At 41.1% G+C, this 18,284-nt stretch overlaps 1 protein-coding gene across 1 annotated transcript in view; it reads right to left on the reverse strand.

Annotated features, from left to right (window-relative positions):
• The window catches only part of sntg2 (syntrophin, gamma 2), a 109,538-nt gene that overhangs the window by 60,383 nt on the left and 30,871 nt on the right, over nucleotides 1-18,284 (reverse strand). The window contains exons 2-8 of the mRNA XM_084915709.1: nucleotides 16,208-16,345; nucleotides 16,035-16,091; nucleotides 15,834-15,891; nucleotides 13,233-13,276; nucleotides 11,171-11,212; nucleotides 10,022-10,109; nucleotides 5,927-6,009 (exon numbers count right to left, since the gene is read on the reverse strand). Of these exons, the coding sequence (XP_084771835.1) occupies nucleotides 5,927-6,009; nucleotides 10,022-10,109; nucleotides 11,171-11,212; nucleotides 13,233-13,276; nucleotides 15,834-15,891; nucleotides 16,035-16,091; nucleotides 16,208-16,345 (510 nt within the window). The remainder of the gene's footprint in view (nucleotides 1-5,926; nucleotides 6,010-10,021; nucleotides 10,110-11,170; nucleotides 11,213-13,232; nucleotides 13,277-15,833; nucleotides 15,892-16,034; nucleotides 16,092-16,207; nucleotides 16,346-18,284) is intronic.

Here is an 18,284-nt window from a genome sequence, read left to right on the forward strand (position 1 = left end):
GTGCAAATAGTAAGATTGTCCACAGACCGTCCAGAGACGTGTGCTTCTCCAGCACCTGCTAGAGTTTTAAATGGAAACACTTTAAATCTATGAAAGCTTAAAATGACCACCTGCTGTCCTTCATGATTACTCTGAATAATGCATATGAAATGACAAGCCAGACTGTTTTAAAGCGACCCTTTCCATTATAAATGACTGTATTAATATGGAATTATCTGAGGATTTAGCTTAAAACCAAAATATTATCTTTAGGTAAATAGATTTGTTTATCCAGGAGAACTCTAAAATACTTTCTCTTTGATGCACTGATACACGCATGTTTTTGGTAGCTAGTGTTGTCAGTGAAGGTAATGAGCAAACTGCATCACGCTGTCCTCTGGTAAGACTGAAGTATCCCCTCTGTGAAGTCAGCTGCTTCTACACTGAAACGTCTCCCAATCCGGCATCCCAGCAGTACACTGTAATCACAGCCATTACCACTGAAGATCAAGAAAGCTCAATGAGCGAATAACAGCTTTGTAGGATGACAGAACTAAATGAATGACTTGGGTCTGTTTTCTTTTTGACCCTTCCTACCCTGTGATGGCAGATTGATTCATCTGCTTCATGAACTCAAACAGGCTCTGTTGCTACTGTGGGCAGAGTCACACTCTGATTCTGCAACTGTGGATATGAAATGAAAATTACAGTTTGTTATTTTGCCACAGAGATATTAAAATAGAGCCACTTTTGATTTAACATAGCCTATGATTAAGCATAAAAATATATACACGGGCACAACATGTAGGGGTTAAAAAAAATGACCAAAACTAACGTGATATAATTCCACAATATTTCAAACTGCTAATACAAAATTTTCCCCTAAAAATATGAAAACAAATAGGTTTTGGTGATTTTGCAGGTATTACTCTTAGGCTAAAACAATCTTGATCAGTGAAGCCAGTAAATCTTTGTTTTGACATGAATGTTGGAAGCAACAGCGAGACTCTAGCTGAGGTAATTAATTCTCCTCCCTCTGCCAGGGGCCAACTCTCAGATCTGGGACCTGCAGTCTGGAAAACATAAAAAACACCATCCTAGCATATGTGTGCAGAGGATGTTATGGATTACTTCACATTTAATAACACATCAAAGTCAAAGGAGATTTGTATGAGCAACAGCTGCCATGCTAGTGGTCAGCCCTGCTGAGCTAGCTAGAGTGATAAGTAGTGTCTTCATAGTCGCTGAATGAAGCAGAGTTTCCTCCTGTTGCTGTTGTTAAAACAAAGCTTCCTAAAAAGCAGTTATTTTATAACTTTGAGTTTCAACCACAGGTTAAACTGGGATTTAAAAATCTGACACTCCAATAAAGCAACCAGTATATATGTTTTTCTTTCTAAAGAAGACTAATAATGACCCCTAACAGTTATAAAGGGAAGTTATTTACTCATGTTTGCTCTGTCCAACTCTGCTCAGATTGAATGGATATGTTTGATTCATTTTCATTTCATTATTAGTCATTATAAGTGTCAACTTAACTGGCCAATTGCTTATATCGGTTGATATCATCAGCCCAGCAGTATATCGGTCGGGCCCTCATTGAAGGAAGCTTCATGGTTTTAGGAAATCTCCTCCTGTGTCTGTTTTCTAATGTCAGTGCCATTCTTCCCCTACTACAGGGAGTGCAGAATTATTAGGCAAGTTGTATTTTTGAGGAATAATTTTATTATTGAACAACAACCATGTTCTCAATGAACCCAAAAAACTCATTAATATCAAAGATGAATGTTTTTGGAAGTAGTTTTTAGTTTGTTTTTAGTTTTAGCTATTTTAGGGGGATATCTGTGTGTGCAGGTGACTATTACTGTGCATAATTATTAGGCAACTTAACAAAAAACAAATATATACCCATTTCAATTATTTATTTTTACCAGTGAAACCAATATAACATCTCCACATTCACAAATATACATTTCTGACATTCAAAAACAAAACAAAAACAAATCAGCGACCAATATAGCCACCTTTCTTTGCAAGGACACTCAAAAGCCTGCCATCCATGGATTCTGTCAGTGTTTTGATCTGTTCACCATCAACATTGCGTGCAGCAGCAACCACAGCCTCCCAGACACTGTTCAGAGAGGTGTACTGTTTTCCCTCCTTGTAAATCTCACATTTGATGATGGATCACAGGTTCTCAATGGGGTCCAGATCAGGTGAACAAGGTGGCCATGTCATTAGTTTTTCTTCTTTTATACCCTTTCTTGCCAGCCACGCTGTGGAGTACTTGGACGCGTGTGATGGAGCATTGTCCTGCATGAAAATCGTGTTTTTCTTGAAGGATGCAGACTTCTTCCTGTACCACTGCTTGAAGGAGGTGTCTTCCAGAAACTGGCAGTAGGACTGGGAGTTGAGCTTGACTCCATCCTCAACCCGAAAAGGCCCCACAAGCTCATCTTTGATGATACCAGCCCAAACCAGTACTCCACCTCCACCTTGCTGGCGTCTGAGTCGGACTGGAGCTCTCTGCCCTTTACCAATCCAGCCACGGGCCCATCCATCTGGCCCATCAAGACTCACTCTCATTTCATCAGTCCATAAAACCTTAGAAAAACCAGTCTTGAGATATTTCTTGGCCCAGTCTTGACGTTTCAGCTTGTGTGTCTTGTTCAGTGGTGGTCGTCTTTCAGCCTTTCTTACCTTGGCCATGTCTCTGAGTATTGCACACCTTGTGCTTTTGGGCACTCCAGTGATGTTGCAGCTCTGAAATATGGCCAAACTGGTGGCAAGTGGCATCTTGGCAGCTGCACGCTTGACTTTTCTCAGTTCATGGGCAGTTATTTTGCGCCTTGGTTTTTCCACACGCTTCTTGCGACCCTGTTGACTATTTTGAATGAAACGCTTGATTGTTCGATGATCACGCTTCAGAAGCTTTGCAATTTTGAGACTGCTGCATCCCTCTGCAAGATATCTCACTATTTTTGACTTTTCTGAGCCTGTCAAGTCCTTCTTTTGACCCATTTTGCCAAAGGAAAGGAAGTTGCCTAATAATTATGCACACCTGATATAGGGTGTTGATGTCATTAGACCACACCCCTTCTCATTACAGAGATGCACATCACCTAATATGCTTAATTGGTAGTAGGCTTTCGAGCCTATACAGCTTGGAGTAAGACAACATGCATGAAGAAGATGATGTGGACAAAATACTCATTTGCCTAATAATTCTGCACTCCCTGTAGCTGTCCATTCTAGGCTCAACGGAGGCAGTTAATAGATCAAGTAACGGGTTGAGTACTCCAATAGTGAGACAAAAGGAAAAACATTTTTTAAAAAATCATCTCTCCATCCACTGGTAACTTGCAATTTCCAGCTACTGTACTTCCATACTAATGCATTTTTTTTCAGATTTTAATTCTATTTTATTTATATAACTCAAAATCACGACAACCGTCACTTCAAGGCACTTTATATTGTCAGATAAAGACCGCCCAATAATGCAAAGAAAACCCCAAAAATCAGATGAGCCCCTATGAGCGAGCACTTGGCGAATGTGGGAAGGAAAAACTCCCTTTTAACAGGAAACTTCCAGCACAACCAGTCTCAGGGCGGAGCCACAATCTAATGTAACTAGTTTGGGGTGAGGGGAAGGAAAAAGGACACTGTGGAAGAGAGCAAGGAATTACTAATAATGCAAACAAATACAATCGTTCTGGAGTGATTTGTCTGCACTGTGTTAGACATTTCGCAAACCATCACATTTACTTTAAATTAAATTTATCTTAGATTTTTAAATATCAATATTGTGAACACTCTTCCCAAGCACCTCTTCAAACAGCTGTTTTCTTCAAAATGCCCTTTCCTCTAATATTCTGAGCCACAAATCTCCACTTCAGTAGCACTTAGAGGAATCCAAGTGGAAAGTTTTATGTAATCTAAAGCTTTACACCGAGGACGCGTTCATATATCATTCAGTGACTGATGGAATATTTTATTTCCAGAAACATGTCAGAAATTGACTTCTCTGTCTGTTGACTGAATCTTCAGATTCATGGAAAAATAAAGAAATCGTATCCAAAAGCTTCACTGTCAAAACCTGTAACTCTAACAAAATGAAACAAGAATTTAGAACCTGGATTTACATCACAATATTCACAGGATGGCAGGAAAATGTACAAATATTGAGATTTACATGTGTTATTTGCCCCTGCTTGGATACTTTAACAACATTTCTGAAAACCTATTGCAAAAAATATTTTTAAATTAATTAGTCACCAAGAATTCATCATAATATGATTTAGTTGATATCTTTTTACCTTCTTGACCAGCAAAAGCCCACAAAAAAAGAAAAAAGGAGTAGTGGAGGTTTAAATTCTAAGACTTAAAAAGCATTTTCATTATACGCCTCCAAAGAGACATCAATGCAGATAAGGCTCCTCTAACTGCAAACAAGGTCAGAAGTCTTTTATGAGGCTTCGTATTCATTAAAACTCATGTTATTCCTGCGCTTTATGAATGAATTTTTAAAAAAATGATTGCGTATCGAACACTTGCAAAGCTGAGATAACCTATAGCTGCTCACTGTTACTAACAACCTACACCTTTCTCATTGTTGTTATGTGCATGCACTTGGGCGATCTCACATAAATCCCAGCATCCCACGGCCAGACCTTTGTAACTGGTCTAAATCAGCCACAGCGTGTGGGCGTACTGGGGTTTTGTTATTGCATGTGGGATTAACCTTTTTCAGAAAACAAGCTCAGGTGTAATTTCTATCAAGGTTCCATTATTGTCGCATATTGAGAAACCGTTTCTCCATCAAATGAAAATGTTACATCCACAAGATGTTCATTGTGCTAATTGGAATAACAAGATGGCTCTGGCACACATTTATCTGTTGTCCATCGTTGGGTGTGATCCCGGCAACGTCTCGATGAGATGAAAAGAGTCTGATAGTCTAACAATGCAGATTTCCCTAATGTACACAAACAGAAGGAAGCAGGGAGGAAATGTCAATATTAGCAGTGCTAATAGTCTCAACTGCTACTAATGCTAATGGCCATAATGCCTCAGCAGTATAGAAAATTACAAGCTACACTCACTGGCCACTTTATTAGTTACACTGGTAATATCAGGTCGGACTCCTTTTTAACTTCAGAAAAGCTTTAATTCTTCATGGCGCTGTTCTGTAACACCCCAAAGGCACTCTTTTGGAGATCTGGTGACTATGGAGGCCATTTGAGTGCATTTGATAACTCACTGATATATTTAAGAAACTAGTTTCAGATGATGTGAACTTTATGACATGGTGCGCTATCCAGCTGGGATCACCCATCAGAAGACGGTAACACTGTGAGGACAGTTAGCAGCATGGTCAACAACATTACTTCAGTGGGCTGTGGCGTTTAAATGATATCCAGATAGTATTAAGGAGCCCAAAGTGCCGCAAGAAATATCCCCCCACACCATTACACCAATACCAGCCTGATAATGCAGGATGGGTCCATCCTTTCATGTTGCTTACTCCAAAATCTGACCCTACCATCTGAATGTCGCAGCAAAAATTGAGACTCATCAGACCAGGCAGCATTTTTCCAGTCTTCTATTGCCCAATTTTGCTGAGCCTGTGTGAAATGGAGCCTCAGTTTCCTGCTCTCAGCTGACATGTGTGGCAGCTTGTCTGACACCAGTAACGATCCCATGTTTAAAGTAAGCCAAAGTTGAAGGGATACCTCAAAAGAAGCACAGATCCAAAAGCACTCTCATCTTTCAAGTGTTAATCACCGCACTGCTCTCAGATAATTCATTTTCTTTAGTGATTTAAACCTGTAGCTTGAAAGAATCAGTTACCTGTAAGAAGCTGGTAAGACTCTGGCACTAAGCAGGAAAGAGATCAAACCCAAACCAATCACGTTTTCATGTGCAACATCAAAAAGGTGTTTCTTACTGTGTTGTTTCCGTTTCCATTTAAATGTACACCACTGTCGAACAGCGGGGAGGATACTCGACTGTGATCTGGCCCCGGAGACCCTGAAACAAACAGCAGAATGATTCATGTTTACAAAATCTTTTGAAGAATCACTGTTAAAGATTTAATCCAACTTCTCACCTTTTCTATCAATATTTGAATTCATCTGGAAACAAAGGCGAGTCGGGAGTTGCACATAAACCTCAAACAGCATGTCCCAGCTCGTAGTCTTAAATTATAAGGGTTATTATTGACTTTATTCTGCAGCCCTGCCTTTGAGCCATGCAGCATAGATCACAGGCAGAATCCAAAAGAGACAAATGCTGCTCGTTGATATGATATTAGCTTGGCGTTGGAGGAACTGCCTTCTGATTCGGTCACACTCGGTAAAGTGTGGCAAGCAGCTCCTGGCCTTTCCTGCCTGTCATTTGTGCTATGGTACAACAAAGGCCGGCTTAGAGAGAATACAACTTGAACCTTTTCACTCTCAGACAACAAAAACCACAATTCACGGGGCCAAACAGCCTACAGCTAAAAACCTGAGCATCTCTGCACTGCAGCCTTCCCATGAATGTTAACACACCCGCACGATACGAAGGTTGGATTTCTCAAAGCGCTCACACTTTGATTTCCGGAGAATGTGGCGATTTATCGAGCTATAAATATTCATGCGTGCCTGTTAGTATTAATTATTTTTCTACATCTGTGTGCTCTTCGTAATTAGATAAATTGTACAAAGTGATTGTTGTGTTTACTGTGGGGACTGAAATCATTTGTATTGCATGGGGTTCATTCATTCATTTTGCTTACAGCTAATTCATAGCAGAACAATTATTAGCGGCTCAGCGGTGTGAGTGTTCGCTGCAAACACAAAACTGTGAACATCTAAAGGCCCAGATGTAATGCAGGAAGTTACAGACTGTGACATTGATGCATTAGCTGTGTTTACTACAGTAAAAGATAAGTTTAAAGAACTTTATTTGTAAGAGTTAGGAGATAAAATCAGTACCAGTTTCTTATCCTTCCTTTAAAACAGACCAAGAGCCTAGGTAGGTTTAGCCTAATTTAGGATTAACAGATAAATCACAAAAATCAGAACGTCAAAGGATAAAGTAGGTCAGGGGTGTCCAGTCCTCGAGAGCTACTGTCCTGCAGCTTTTACATGTATCCCTACACCAACACAGCTGAATCAAATGGTTGGATTACCTCTTCAGCGTGCCATCAAGTTTGGCAAAGGCCTGATAACAAGCCATTCATCTGTGTGGCGGAGTTGTGGTCCCTGGCGTAGCTGAAGGGGAGGGGCTGGACCGGGACGAGCTGTCACGGCGCATTGTTATTATAAATAAAACGTTTTCGTGAGCAAAAACGGCGTGTGTGTGTGTGTGTGTGTGTCGCCTACATCACAAGTGGTGCCGAATGTTCCTGGAGCTTCATCAGATGTTCCCGCTGGGCCACGGCCTGGTCCCGGCACATCATTGCCAACTCCGCCAGCATCTGTGCCAACAACTGCACAGGCTGAGCGGGCGACGCATCGTGGGGGTCAGACATCCCACACTGGGTTTCGGCACCACTTGTAAATGACCACGGCAGACCCGGGTGCAAGTTCATGCTTTGCAGCATACTTTATTGACTCACACGGTTGCTGTTCACAATGCTCACAGAGCTGCAGCTCTCCCGCTGCCCGCTCAACATTATCTCAACAACCACAAACACAGCACCCATTACAATATTTAAGTCGGCGGGGCGTGATTGCAGATGCCGTGCAGGTGCGTCCGCCTTCCCTGCATGGCACCGCAGGCCACGCCCTGCCACAATCTGATTAAGGTGTGTTGGAACAAGGATGCATCTAAAAGCTGCAGGACAGTACCTCTCGAGGACTGGAGTTGGGCACACCTGTAGTAGGTCATCCGGCTCAGGATCTATCGCAGTTTAGATCAGGGGTCTCGAACTCCAGACCTCGAGGGCCATTGTCCTGCAGGTTTTAGATATCACCCTGATTCAACACACCTGAACCAAGTGATTAGTTCATTACCAGGTCTCTGAAGAACTTCAAGACATGTTGAGGAGGCAATTTAGCCATTTAAATCAGCTGTGTTGGATCAAGGACACATCTAAAACCTGCAGGACAGCGGCCCTCGAGGCCTAGAGTTCAAGACTCCTTGTTTAAATTTTATTGACCATAAAACAACAAATGTGACCTCAACCTTGAGCACAGATTGGATGAGTAGAGATTTCTGTGAACTGTAAACAGATGGCATGAGCTCATCAGTCCTTCAACTAGATGATCTCAAAACCACCAACGACCATCTGATTTGTATTAGTTTTTTAAAATTATCTGCATTTGTAAACACACCTGAAACCCCCAACAATAAGTCAGCAGAGCTGATTGAAACAGCTAGCCTGAGTTTGCCTAAAGATCAGAAAATCCAACTACCGGCAACAACGGTATAAAGTGCTTTAACACGTAATATATACAGCGAACAGAAACAGCTGTTTGTCTGGCGTATAAAGCCTGCAGAGTGGCATCAATCTTTTTATCCAATTCTGGGGAAGAAAGAGAATTAGCATATGCCCTAAAATATCACTACCTTTTTTTTTAAGAAAGTGAGAGTAAAAACATGAGCAGCAGTATTTGAATTTTAAATGTGATGGCAGTTGGTGGGTTGTTTACTTGTTGTGAAAACTGAAGTGAAACTGTCAATGGGACAGGCGATTTTAAAAATCCTTTCTCTACAAAACATCAGACAAAGTGCTCATCAAATGTCACTTGAACCCAAACGAAGGTCACGGGATCTTTGTTTTCCCCCCCTTCAGTCCAAAACTCGGTTATCTAGATTTTTAGCACAGACAACCAACAAAAAAACAAACCAATTATATCTGAACTTTCCAATTATCACAATTTGGGGATTTTTGCAAAGCAAAAAAACTATCAGAGAAACTGGCAATCAAATTTGAGTTGGTGTACTAATCAATTAAAGCTGAGGTCAAGAAAAAATGCTTTTTGTGTCAGACTCCTGCCATCCCTGCTGGCTCTGTTTTCAGCGCTACAAAATCCAGCCACCAACAGCCCTTCTGTTTTTGTTTGTTTGTTTATTGCCTTTTCTGAATTTCAGCAATGACATCACCACAGCCCTACCTTGAAATTAGATCAAACCACAGCTACACAGTCCTGATATACAACAGACAATCTTACTTTTGTAGTGTTGAGCTCTGACGCTTGCACATATTTCTCCTGTTTTACACAGTGAATCTGTTAGTAAGCAAACAAATTGTAAAATAACCAAACTTTTGCAGGCCTGTATTTTTTCTTCGCTCTGTTGTCCAGCACTTCATTAGCCATCTACATGGGCACAACATAGGAGATGGCCTCACATGTGAAAAACATCTATTTATAATTACTATATTGTTACTTTATTTTCTTATGACACACTAAAAAACAAAAGTAAACTTCTGTGTAAAAACGTGTTTTTTGACTGGTATCAGAAATGGAAGAAAACGGGAGGCAGTTAAGATGAAATGATTTACTGTAATTTGGTGGGAAACTAAAATGCTGCCAGTCATATTAATAACATGAAAACATTTAAAATGACATTTATGCAATGCCCTGTTTTTTGTTTTTAAATGAAACGTTAGAACTCAAACATGTTTTCAGACATTTCTCACCCGCCTTCACTCTGATGTTAAGTATATGATAAAGTATAAATTGCCCAATTTACACTTTACTTTGAAGCTTTCTTCCTTGCCATCATTTTCTCACTGCTCTCACCTACATCCTTCGCTCCACACCTTTTATCGGCTCCACCTGGATGATTTTAGTGTCTCCGTTTTCATCTTTTCAAGCTGCTGAAGGTAAGTGCAGCTCTGGGTGTTTCTGACATTACTGCTCGCCTCGGGCCACCGAGCATGACAATTTATTACTCTGAAATGAACGCTCGTCTATCGAACAGGTTTAAAGCACCGAGTTGAGCAAAAAGACAATTTTCCATAAAAGTGGTTTGCTTCTCATTTGCTAAGAATGCTCAGTGAAATAAAGTTTATAGCCGGTTTAAACGGCGTCGATCAGCGTGCGCTTACCTAGAGGCAGTTTTAGAAATGATGGAACTTCTCGCAGGTAGCGAACAGTGATGGTGACCTCATCTCCCGCAGTACGCAAGAGGTGAACCTGGCGGGAGAGAGATTGATACAGATAGCGAGGGGGAGAGATTGCGAGTGATACAGCGAGATAAAACTTAATCTCATATAAATGAAACAAGCCACATTCGTGTCAAGCTGTATGCTGCCTGAGCAAATGAAATGTAGTGGGAGATGAGTGAGGAATATTAAATCAGAAGTTAAAGCCTGGCTGAAGTGGTTCCACTTGAATCATCAAAAGGCAGATTTTGAAGGCCGGTTTTTCGCTCGTGACAGGCGGTGGCAAAGTGACAGCTCTGAATGTCTCATTATCTGATGTGTAAGTGACATATGTCCTCAGAGATGCAGTCACAGCAAACATATGTTTAATGCGATGAAATCTGTCTGTTTCTTCCATGCAGCTGATGAAATAAATGAAAAATTCGAGCATATGAGACGCATGAACGAAAAGCGCAAGGTCACTTCTGCATGCCCTCTATGCATATCTGCCATCCTCTCCTGCATTATATGCTAGCCCTTTTACTTGAGCCCAAGCATCTGTCAGCGCCGACAGTGTGACAGGCTGCTATTAAATGTGCTGGATTTCATTCTGAACAGAAACTGCTCATTATATGTTTTGACGCTCTGGAGGTGAATGTAGAGAACAGCTGTATGAGGCTGCACGAGGAAAAAGAGATGACAGACAGGAAGAGCGTGGGTGTGCGTGGGTGAGATGGAGGGATGGTCGCAAACAGCAGAGGGGATATTTAACAAAAGGAAGATGCTGTTTGAGAGGGAAATTGATCAAAATGAAAAGAAAGAAAGTAGTGTGAATGTAGAAGAAAGGGGGGGGGGAACACCGCATACTGGCACCCTCACTTCCTGTGCAGGCTTTGATAATAATCGACTCTTTTTCAGGCTTTTCAATTTGTTACAGTGTAAACGAAAAGAAAAACAGCCTCCTGCCAAGATGACGACTCAGATTGTTGAGGCGCACCTCCCTGTTGATAAACAGCGGGATTTGGTGTTACACCTGGAGGACGGATGGAAGAGTAATGGGCAGATGGAGCAGGGTATTGGCTTTTTGCAAGAGTCAAATACAAAAATACTCACAACTTCCTCGTGAGTACAGTGCTCTACATTAATGCCATTGACCTAAAGAAACAAACAGAGAGATGAAACACAAACATTTAGTTTAACATAGACAATTTAGGACTTGTATGCTCACTAACAGGGTCAGAGGTGTCACAGGCCTCCATCTCTAGAATATGACTCGCAGGGTGATGGGCTGTTTAGTCACCTCAGTGTAGTTCTGGACAAGCCTACCAGGTCCAGAATAACAGCTCCTGCACTAAAGTGATTAATATTTATGTATGAAGATGTCTGATGTATGAAGAACATTTTCATAATCCAAACTAATTATGTGTTTTGGGATTTTCTTGAGTTATGACCAAAAAATGTTTTGCAAGGCTACGGTGACTTTCAGCTCTCTAAGTCCCAGTTCAGGCCAAGTTAACAGAACATAAATTCACCAGCCACTTTGTTAGGTACACCATGTTAGAACCCAATTTTGCCTTCACAGCTACCTCAGTTCTTCATTGCATATGTTCAGCCACGTGCTGCAAGCATTCCTCAGCGATGTTAGTTCATATAGATACGACAGCATCACACAGTTCCTGCAGACTTCTCAGCTCCGTATTTATGATGCGAGTCTCCCATACCAGCACATCCACAGATGCTCTATTAGATCGAGACCTGGTGATTGGAGTCCATTTGAGTACATTCACTGGCATCAGCCTGAATCGTTCATGCAAAGCAGGATGGATCCATGCCTTCATGTTTTTCCAGAGATCTATTGTCCAGTTTTTGTGAGCCAGACAAGTGAGGACTGCCAGTGTAGTCTTCTGTTGCTGTAGCCCATCTGCTTCAAGGCTGGAGATGTTGAGCATTGATGTTGAGGTGATCTTCTGCTTGGTTATAACAAGTGCTTGTTTGAGTTACTGTTACCTTCCTATCAGCTTAGAGCAGTCTTGTCATTCTCCTCTGACCTCAACAAGGAGTGTTGTCTCCCACTCTAATGCTCAGCGTCTACAGGTGTACCTAACAAAGTGGCCAGTGAGTGTATAGTTGACCCCAAAACACAATGCCTTGAGCTACAGAGGCAAAATAATATGAAGCTAAAATAAGATGCTAAATCATTATAAAGAGAATAAAAGCAGATGGAAATTATCTCCAAGAAAGGAAAAAAAGAAAAACACCAATCATCACCAAACAGAATTCCTACAAATAATCAATATGTTTAAAGTAAAATGCAAAACTGTAAGTACAAATACAAAAAACTGCAACAAGACAGGAAATGACACAGAGACACAGTGTTAAAGTTTATAAGAGTCTGTCATAAACTGCTGCAATTTGGAGGAACAACCTATATATATATCTATCTATATATATATATATCTATCCATCTATCCATCTATCTATCGCTTTTTCATTTATTTATTTATTTTTAAATCTAAGCTAAACTCATTTCACAGATTCTCTCCCCTAAAAACAGTCTTCCAGTCTGAGCCTCCCCATGACTCCCAAAGTTTACGCACCAGCCCCTAATTTGCTTCGTCTCCTGCCATCCAGACAAACAGATGCAATATTCTACAATGTGACACTTCAAATAAGCCACTGCAAATACATATGAAACAGTGGTGAGAGATGGAAGCAGTGGCAGTTCTATTCATATTATTATTCGTAAACATTTTCAATATGAATGGTAATATTGCTTTGCTGTCCGTTGAACCTACTTGATATTCTAGATAAACAGCAGATCCAATAAAGCTGCCAGACGGATTCAAATTAACTTATTAAAAAGATTAAATGAATAGCATTACTAAACACTAGACACTAATGACTACCACTCTAAGGAGCATCGGCTATTATTCATTGGTGATATTTTTTTAAATATAGAAACACATAAAGTGATTCCTGTAGCAATGATGTGTTTTTGTTTTGTTTTTAAGTCACATGCTGAATGATTCATTTGAAAAACATCATATAGCTCAAAATATTCAGCTACCATACTTCAAATTAATAACCGTTAAAATGTGAGCGAAATTGAGATGCAAAGAGCCGGGTCGTGACCCCAACCAGCATCCAAGCAAATAAGTCAGAAACTGATACTGACCTGCAACACTGCGTCCCCGACGAACAGCTTCCCCGTCTGATCAGCTGCGGAGCGTCAATCGTTGAGTGTCAGAGGTTAATGAAAACATTATGAAATAATTGCTCATTTCATACACGGTAATGTGGTGGAAATGGCAATCAGTGTCCCCCCCAACCGTCTAATCTCAGACAACATCCTACAGCTCACAGAAAGAACACAGGAAGGCATGAAATTCAAAACTAATCAGGAAATAAACTCATTTGCAGCAGCACAGGAGGAAACAATGAGAGCTGTGTTGTGAAAAGATTCGTAAAGCTGTGTGAAAAGGGCTCTTAACGTCTTCGGGATATCAAGACATGATTTTCTCGCATCAGAAAAAGTATTAGGAAGCGCGTGGGCAGAAAGAAAAATTACCGGGAAATGATTCGCTCACATGATGCTCTAATATGGCTTCACGCAGGGAAACTTGGAGGTCATCAATTCTTAAAATTTAACTGACAGACATGATTAAAGTATTTTCCATCTAGTTAACAGCATGATCATATTACTCTTCCAATCTGGCGATGGTTTACTTCTCCACAGCACTTCATGCTCACTTATCATCAATTAACTGCCCTATTGGACTGATGAGCTGTTGTGACAGATTACAGCAGCTCATCTTTTACTTTGTGCCTCGCAGCAGGCGCACATAAATAAAAAATGTTTTCTTTTGGAGAGTTGCTGAGAATTGGATTGAAACGAAAAGAAAAAACCCATCATGTCAAGTTTACTTTAACAACCTTTAAAGCAATCAAAGAGCAGATGTTTGCGGTTTTTAGGGGGTGTTTTGTGCAGCTGGGTGCAGTGAACAGGGACAACGGGGTTTCCGGCAGAGCTTTCATTTTTCCTGATCAGGGGGGAAAGGGGAAAAAGTCACTGAATACACAGAGAAAAAATAATCACGAAAATACATAGATCCTGACAACAAAAACAAAAATCCAATATTTATTTACATTTGCTAATCGCTTACTCGGCACGGTGAGGCGGCAAGCATCGGCAGCTCTGCTTCTCACCTCTTTGTAAATAAAATTTTCAGTCCCATTTCCATTTTCACACCATTATAGCCATCAGACAAAAACACATGCAGCAACTGTGACCATTTCATCTGTGTTTTACCATCGCAGCCCGGCAGGCCACAGTTCTGGAACATCAGTTAAGAAATAGTTGTGTCCATATCAGCCAGTAATTTAGCTGTTTTTGTTATTTCGCTTACAGACACATGGAGGGTGGTTCATCTGACATGACAACAGAGGCTACGATAGACTTTTAGAGTCAGGAAAAAGTTACAGGAAACTTTGAAACAGCTTAATGCACTCCTATCATAGACTGTATATAAACGTTGGATGCAGTGTCCTAATGAAGAAAAGCTGGTTCTGAGGCGACCTTGGAGGTTGTTTACAAACAGAAGCCAGATTTTATAGTCTGTGGGGAAAATGATCATACTTCTCAGTGAACATATTCATAATAAGTTGGTTATCTCATCAAGTCATCTTCAATACAACACTGCATTCACTTTAAAAGTTATGGTCCCATTTAGAGTAGTTTAGAAAATACAGTGTGATGGAGGCATGGCTGCCTTGTGATTGACAAAGTGCTACTGTATGGGTGTGAAATGCATTTGACCTTTTGTTTTGTCATCTTTTTAAAACAAACAAACAAACAAAAACAGCCAAAACAACAGTTTGAAGCTTCAAGAACAAGTTATGCATCCATCTTTTATATACGGTCTATGCACCATGTGAAAACTGTGCATACAATCAAAAAGAAAAAACTTGTGTTGGAAATCAAAGTTTATATGTCCTGTGCAGTTGTCTCATACATGTTCTGTAACGTTTCCTAAATGTGTTGTAGATGACTTTCTGTGTGTCCGATTTCAAACTGATTATTCGCGTCTGTGTTTTACTTCTCTGACGTTCACATGTGAAAACGGCTTTATACGCACTGCAGTGCGTCCTGATAAATTAAAACTCATTACAAACTCATGCTGTGCAGCAAATTTTTTTAAGAATCAGATTGGGGTATTTTCCGCAACTGTCCTGCCTCACATGGATCACACAGCAGGAAATAATCCACTTTGGGCACTTTGCACTACGGGAAATATCTACAGAGTGGTTTATGGCTGGGAATTGTCTGAACTGAACAAGCAAAACCCAACATCACACACACTCAGGGATTTGCATTCTTCCCATGCAGCTCTTTTGGTGAATTCCTAAAAATAAAAAAAGTTCATCAAAAGCACTGGATGTGTAAAAACGGCTCAAGTCACACATTACACGTGTTGGCTAACTTGATTTTAATGGTTAAGCTAGGCTAAACATGACCTCCAGCGTTAACGTCAGTCTTCTTTCAAGCCTTCTTTTTAATTTATTTATTTATGTATTCTACTGTCACAATGTCTTTTAATAAGGATGCTATCAAACTATGAGACATTTTTTAAATCTTAGAGACAAATCTTGTCAATTTAAGTACCAATATAATAATAATTTATTATGTCTGTAATCTCTTTGAACCGTGAAACTCAACGACGCACTGAAAACCATTTCCAAAGCCACATTAAAGTAGTGAGATGAAATGCTTTCTTACCTACTTGATCTTTAAAGATCTTTGAAATAACCACTGGCACGTTGTGCTCTGCACCTCCCTGAAAAGCAGGAGAGAAAGATGAGGATGTGCATTTCTGAGTATGGGTGGTAAAATTTGCTGCCAAAACAGCTTTCTCAAACAGCCATCTCTGCCACCCAAAGCCTTTCATTTCCACTGTAGTCTCAAAACTTATCTGCTTACTTTGATGCTTAAGCCCAGACCGCCGGTCGCTTGTCTTCGCAGTACAACAGTTCTGTGCTTTAGAAAGTGGGAGTTTCTTATTGGCAAAAGGATATTGTGAACATTGAAAAGCATGCTGGAGTTATGCGGCATGAATTACAAAAAGCGAGCCTGGAGGCCTCGGGTGCACTTACATTTACTTGGGATTCACTTCCACTCGTGCTAACCACATCCAGCTTCTGTATGGTTAATACCTCTTTGGTCAATTTCAGGCAGACATCATAGGTATTGTTGGTCTCCTCATTGTACAGCAAAGCAATTCCAGATTTTGTCTGTTGGAATTGAGAAGAACATTGACATTTTGCCAAGCAGAGCAATTACGTAGACAATGAACATTTTAATCCTCTTTTCTCAACGTGCCATTTGTGCACCCCGTTCTACTGGTCTAGTTTTGGGTGAATTGGTTTTGCCTGACATTGTGAAACCTTAGTGTAAGGATTTTTTCTTTCAGTTCAGTGTTTCTACCTTATGAAACGAGAGATACACAAAAGTTCAGGCAGTTGTGCCAGAAAGTCTAACTTTGAGGACAGACGTGACAACAGTCAGCCGGATCAAAGAAGCACAGACGTTACAGTTCACGCTTTTTCTGTTTCTTTGTAGATGAAGAACCTTCAAGCATCTGAAAACTGAATCAGAATCAGAATACTTTATTAATCCCTGGGGGAAATTATTTTTTGTTACAGTGCTCCATTATAAACCAACATTAAGACAAGACAGATAATACGCTAACTAAGAATAGTACAATATATACATATATATATATATATATATATATATATATATATATATATATATATATATATATATATATATATACATATATATATATACATACATAAGTCACTCATAAACAAATAGCTGGAAAAGAAACGTGTAGTTGCAGCAGTAACCAGTGTGTTAAGTGGATGCGTTGTACAGGGAGATGGCCACAGGCAGGAAAGATTTCCTGTGTCGTTCAGTGGTGCTTTTCGGTAATCTCAGTCTCTCACTGAACGAGCTCCTGTGACTGACCAGCATGTCATGGAGTGGGTGGGAGGTGTTATCCAACATTGTCTTTATCTTGGACAGCATCCGCCTCTCCGACACCACCTTGAGGGAGTCCAGCTCCATCCCCACAACATTACTGGCCTTACGGATTAGTTTATTAAGTCTGTTGGCATCTGCGACCCTCAGCCTGCTCCCCCAGCATGCAACAGCATAGAGGATCGCACTGGCCACAACAGACTCATAGAAAATCCTGAGCATTTTCTGGCAGATGTTGAAGGACCTCAGTCGCCTCAAAAAATAGAGATGACTCTGGCCCTTCCTGTAAAGTGCTCTGGTGTTTTTAGCCCAGTCCAGTTTATTGTCAATGTGTACTCCAAGGTATTTATAGTCCTCCACAATGTCAACACTGACCCCCTGGATTGAAACAGGGGTCAAGTGTTTCCTGGTCTTCCTGAAGTCCACGATCAGTTCCTTGGTCTTTGCCACGTTGAGCTGCAGATGATTCTGCTCACACCACGTGACAAAGGAGTCGACCACAGCCCGGTACTCTGTCTCATCATCCCTGCTGATGCATCCAACCATCGCAGAGTCATCAGAAAACTTCTGAAGATGGCAGGTCTCTGTGCAGTGGCTGAAGTCTGTGGTGTAGAGGGTGAGGAGGAAGGGGGAGAGGACAGTCCCCTGTGGTGCCCCTGTGTTGCTGATCACCTTGTCAGACACACACTGTGGGAGACGTACATATTGTGGTCTTCCTGTCAGGTAATCAACAATCCAGGACACCAGAGAGGCATCCACCTGCATCGCTGCTAACTTATCACCCAGGAGGGTCGGCCTGATGGTATTGAAAGCACTAGAAAAGTCAAAAAACATGACCCTCACAGTGCTCGCCGGCTGGTCCAGATGGGTGTAGACACAATTGAGCAGGTAGATGATGGCGTCCTCAGTTCCAAGACGAGGCTGATAAGCGAACTGAAGGGGATCCAGGTGTGGTCTTACTATGGGTCGCAGCTGGTCCAGGATGAGCCTTTCCAGGGTCTTCATGATGTGGGAGGTCAGTGCCACGGGCCTGTAATCCTGGGGGCCACTGGGACATGGCGTCTTTGGTACAGGGACGAGGCATGATGTCTTCCACATCACTGGGACCCTCTGCAGACTCAGACTCAGCATAAACAGTTTATGAAAGACTCCACACAGCTGGGGGGCACAGGTCTTGAGGACGAGGGG

This window comes from Perissodus microlepis, chromosome 19 (genome assembly GCF_051167445.1).
Source record: "Perissodus microlepis isolate ML-2025 ecotype Zambia chromosome 19, ASM5116744v1, whole genome shotgun sequence".
Classification (NCBI taxonomy): Eukaryota; Metazoa; Chordata; class Actinopteri; order Cichliformes; family Cichlidae; genus Perissodus; species Perissodus microlepis.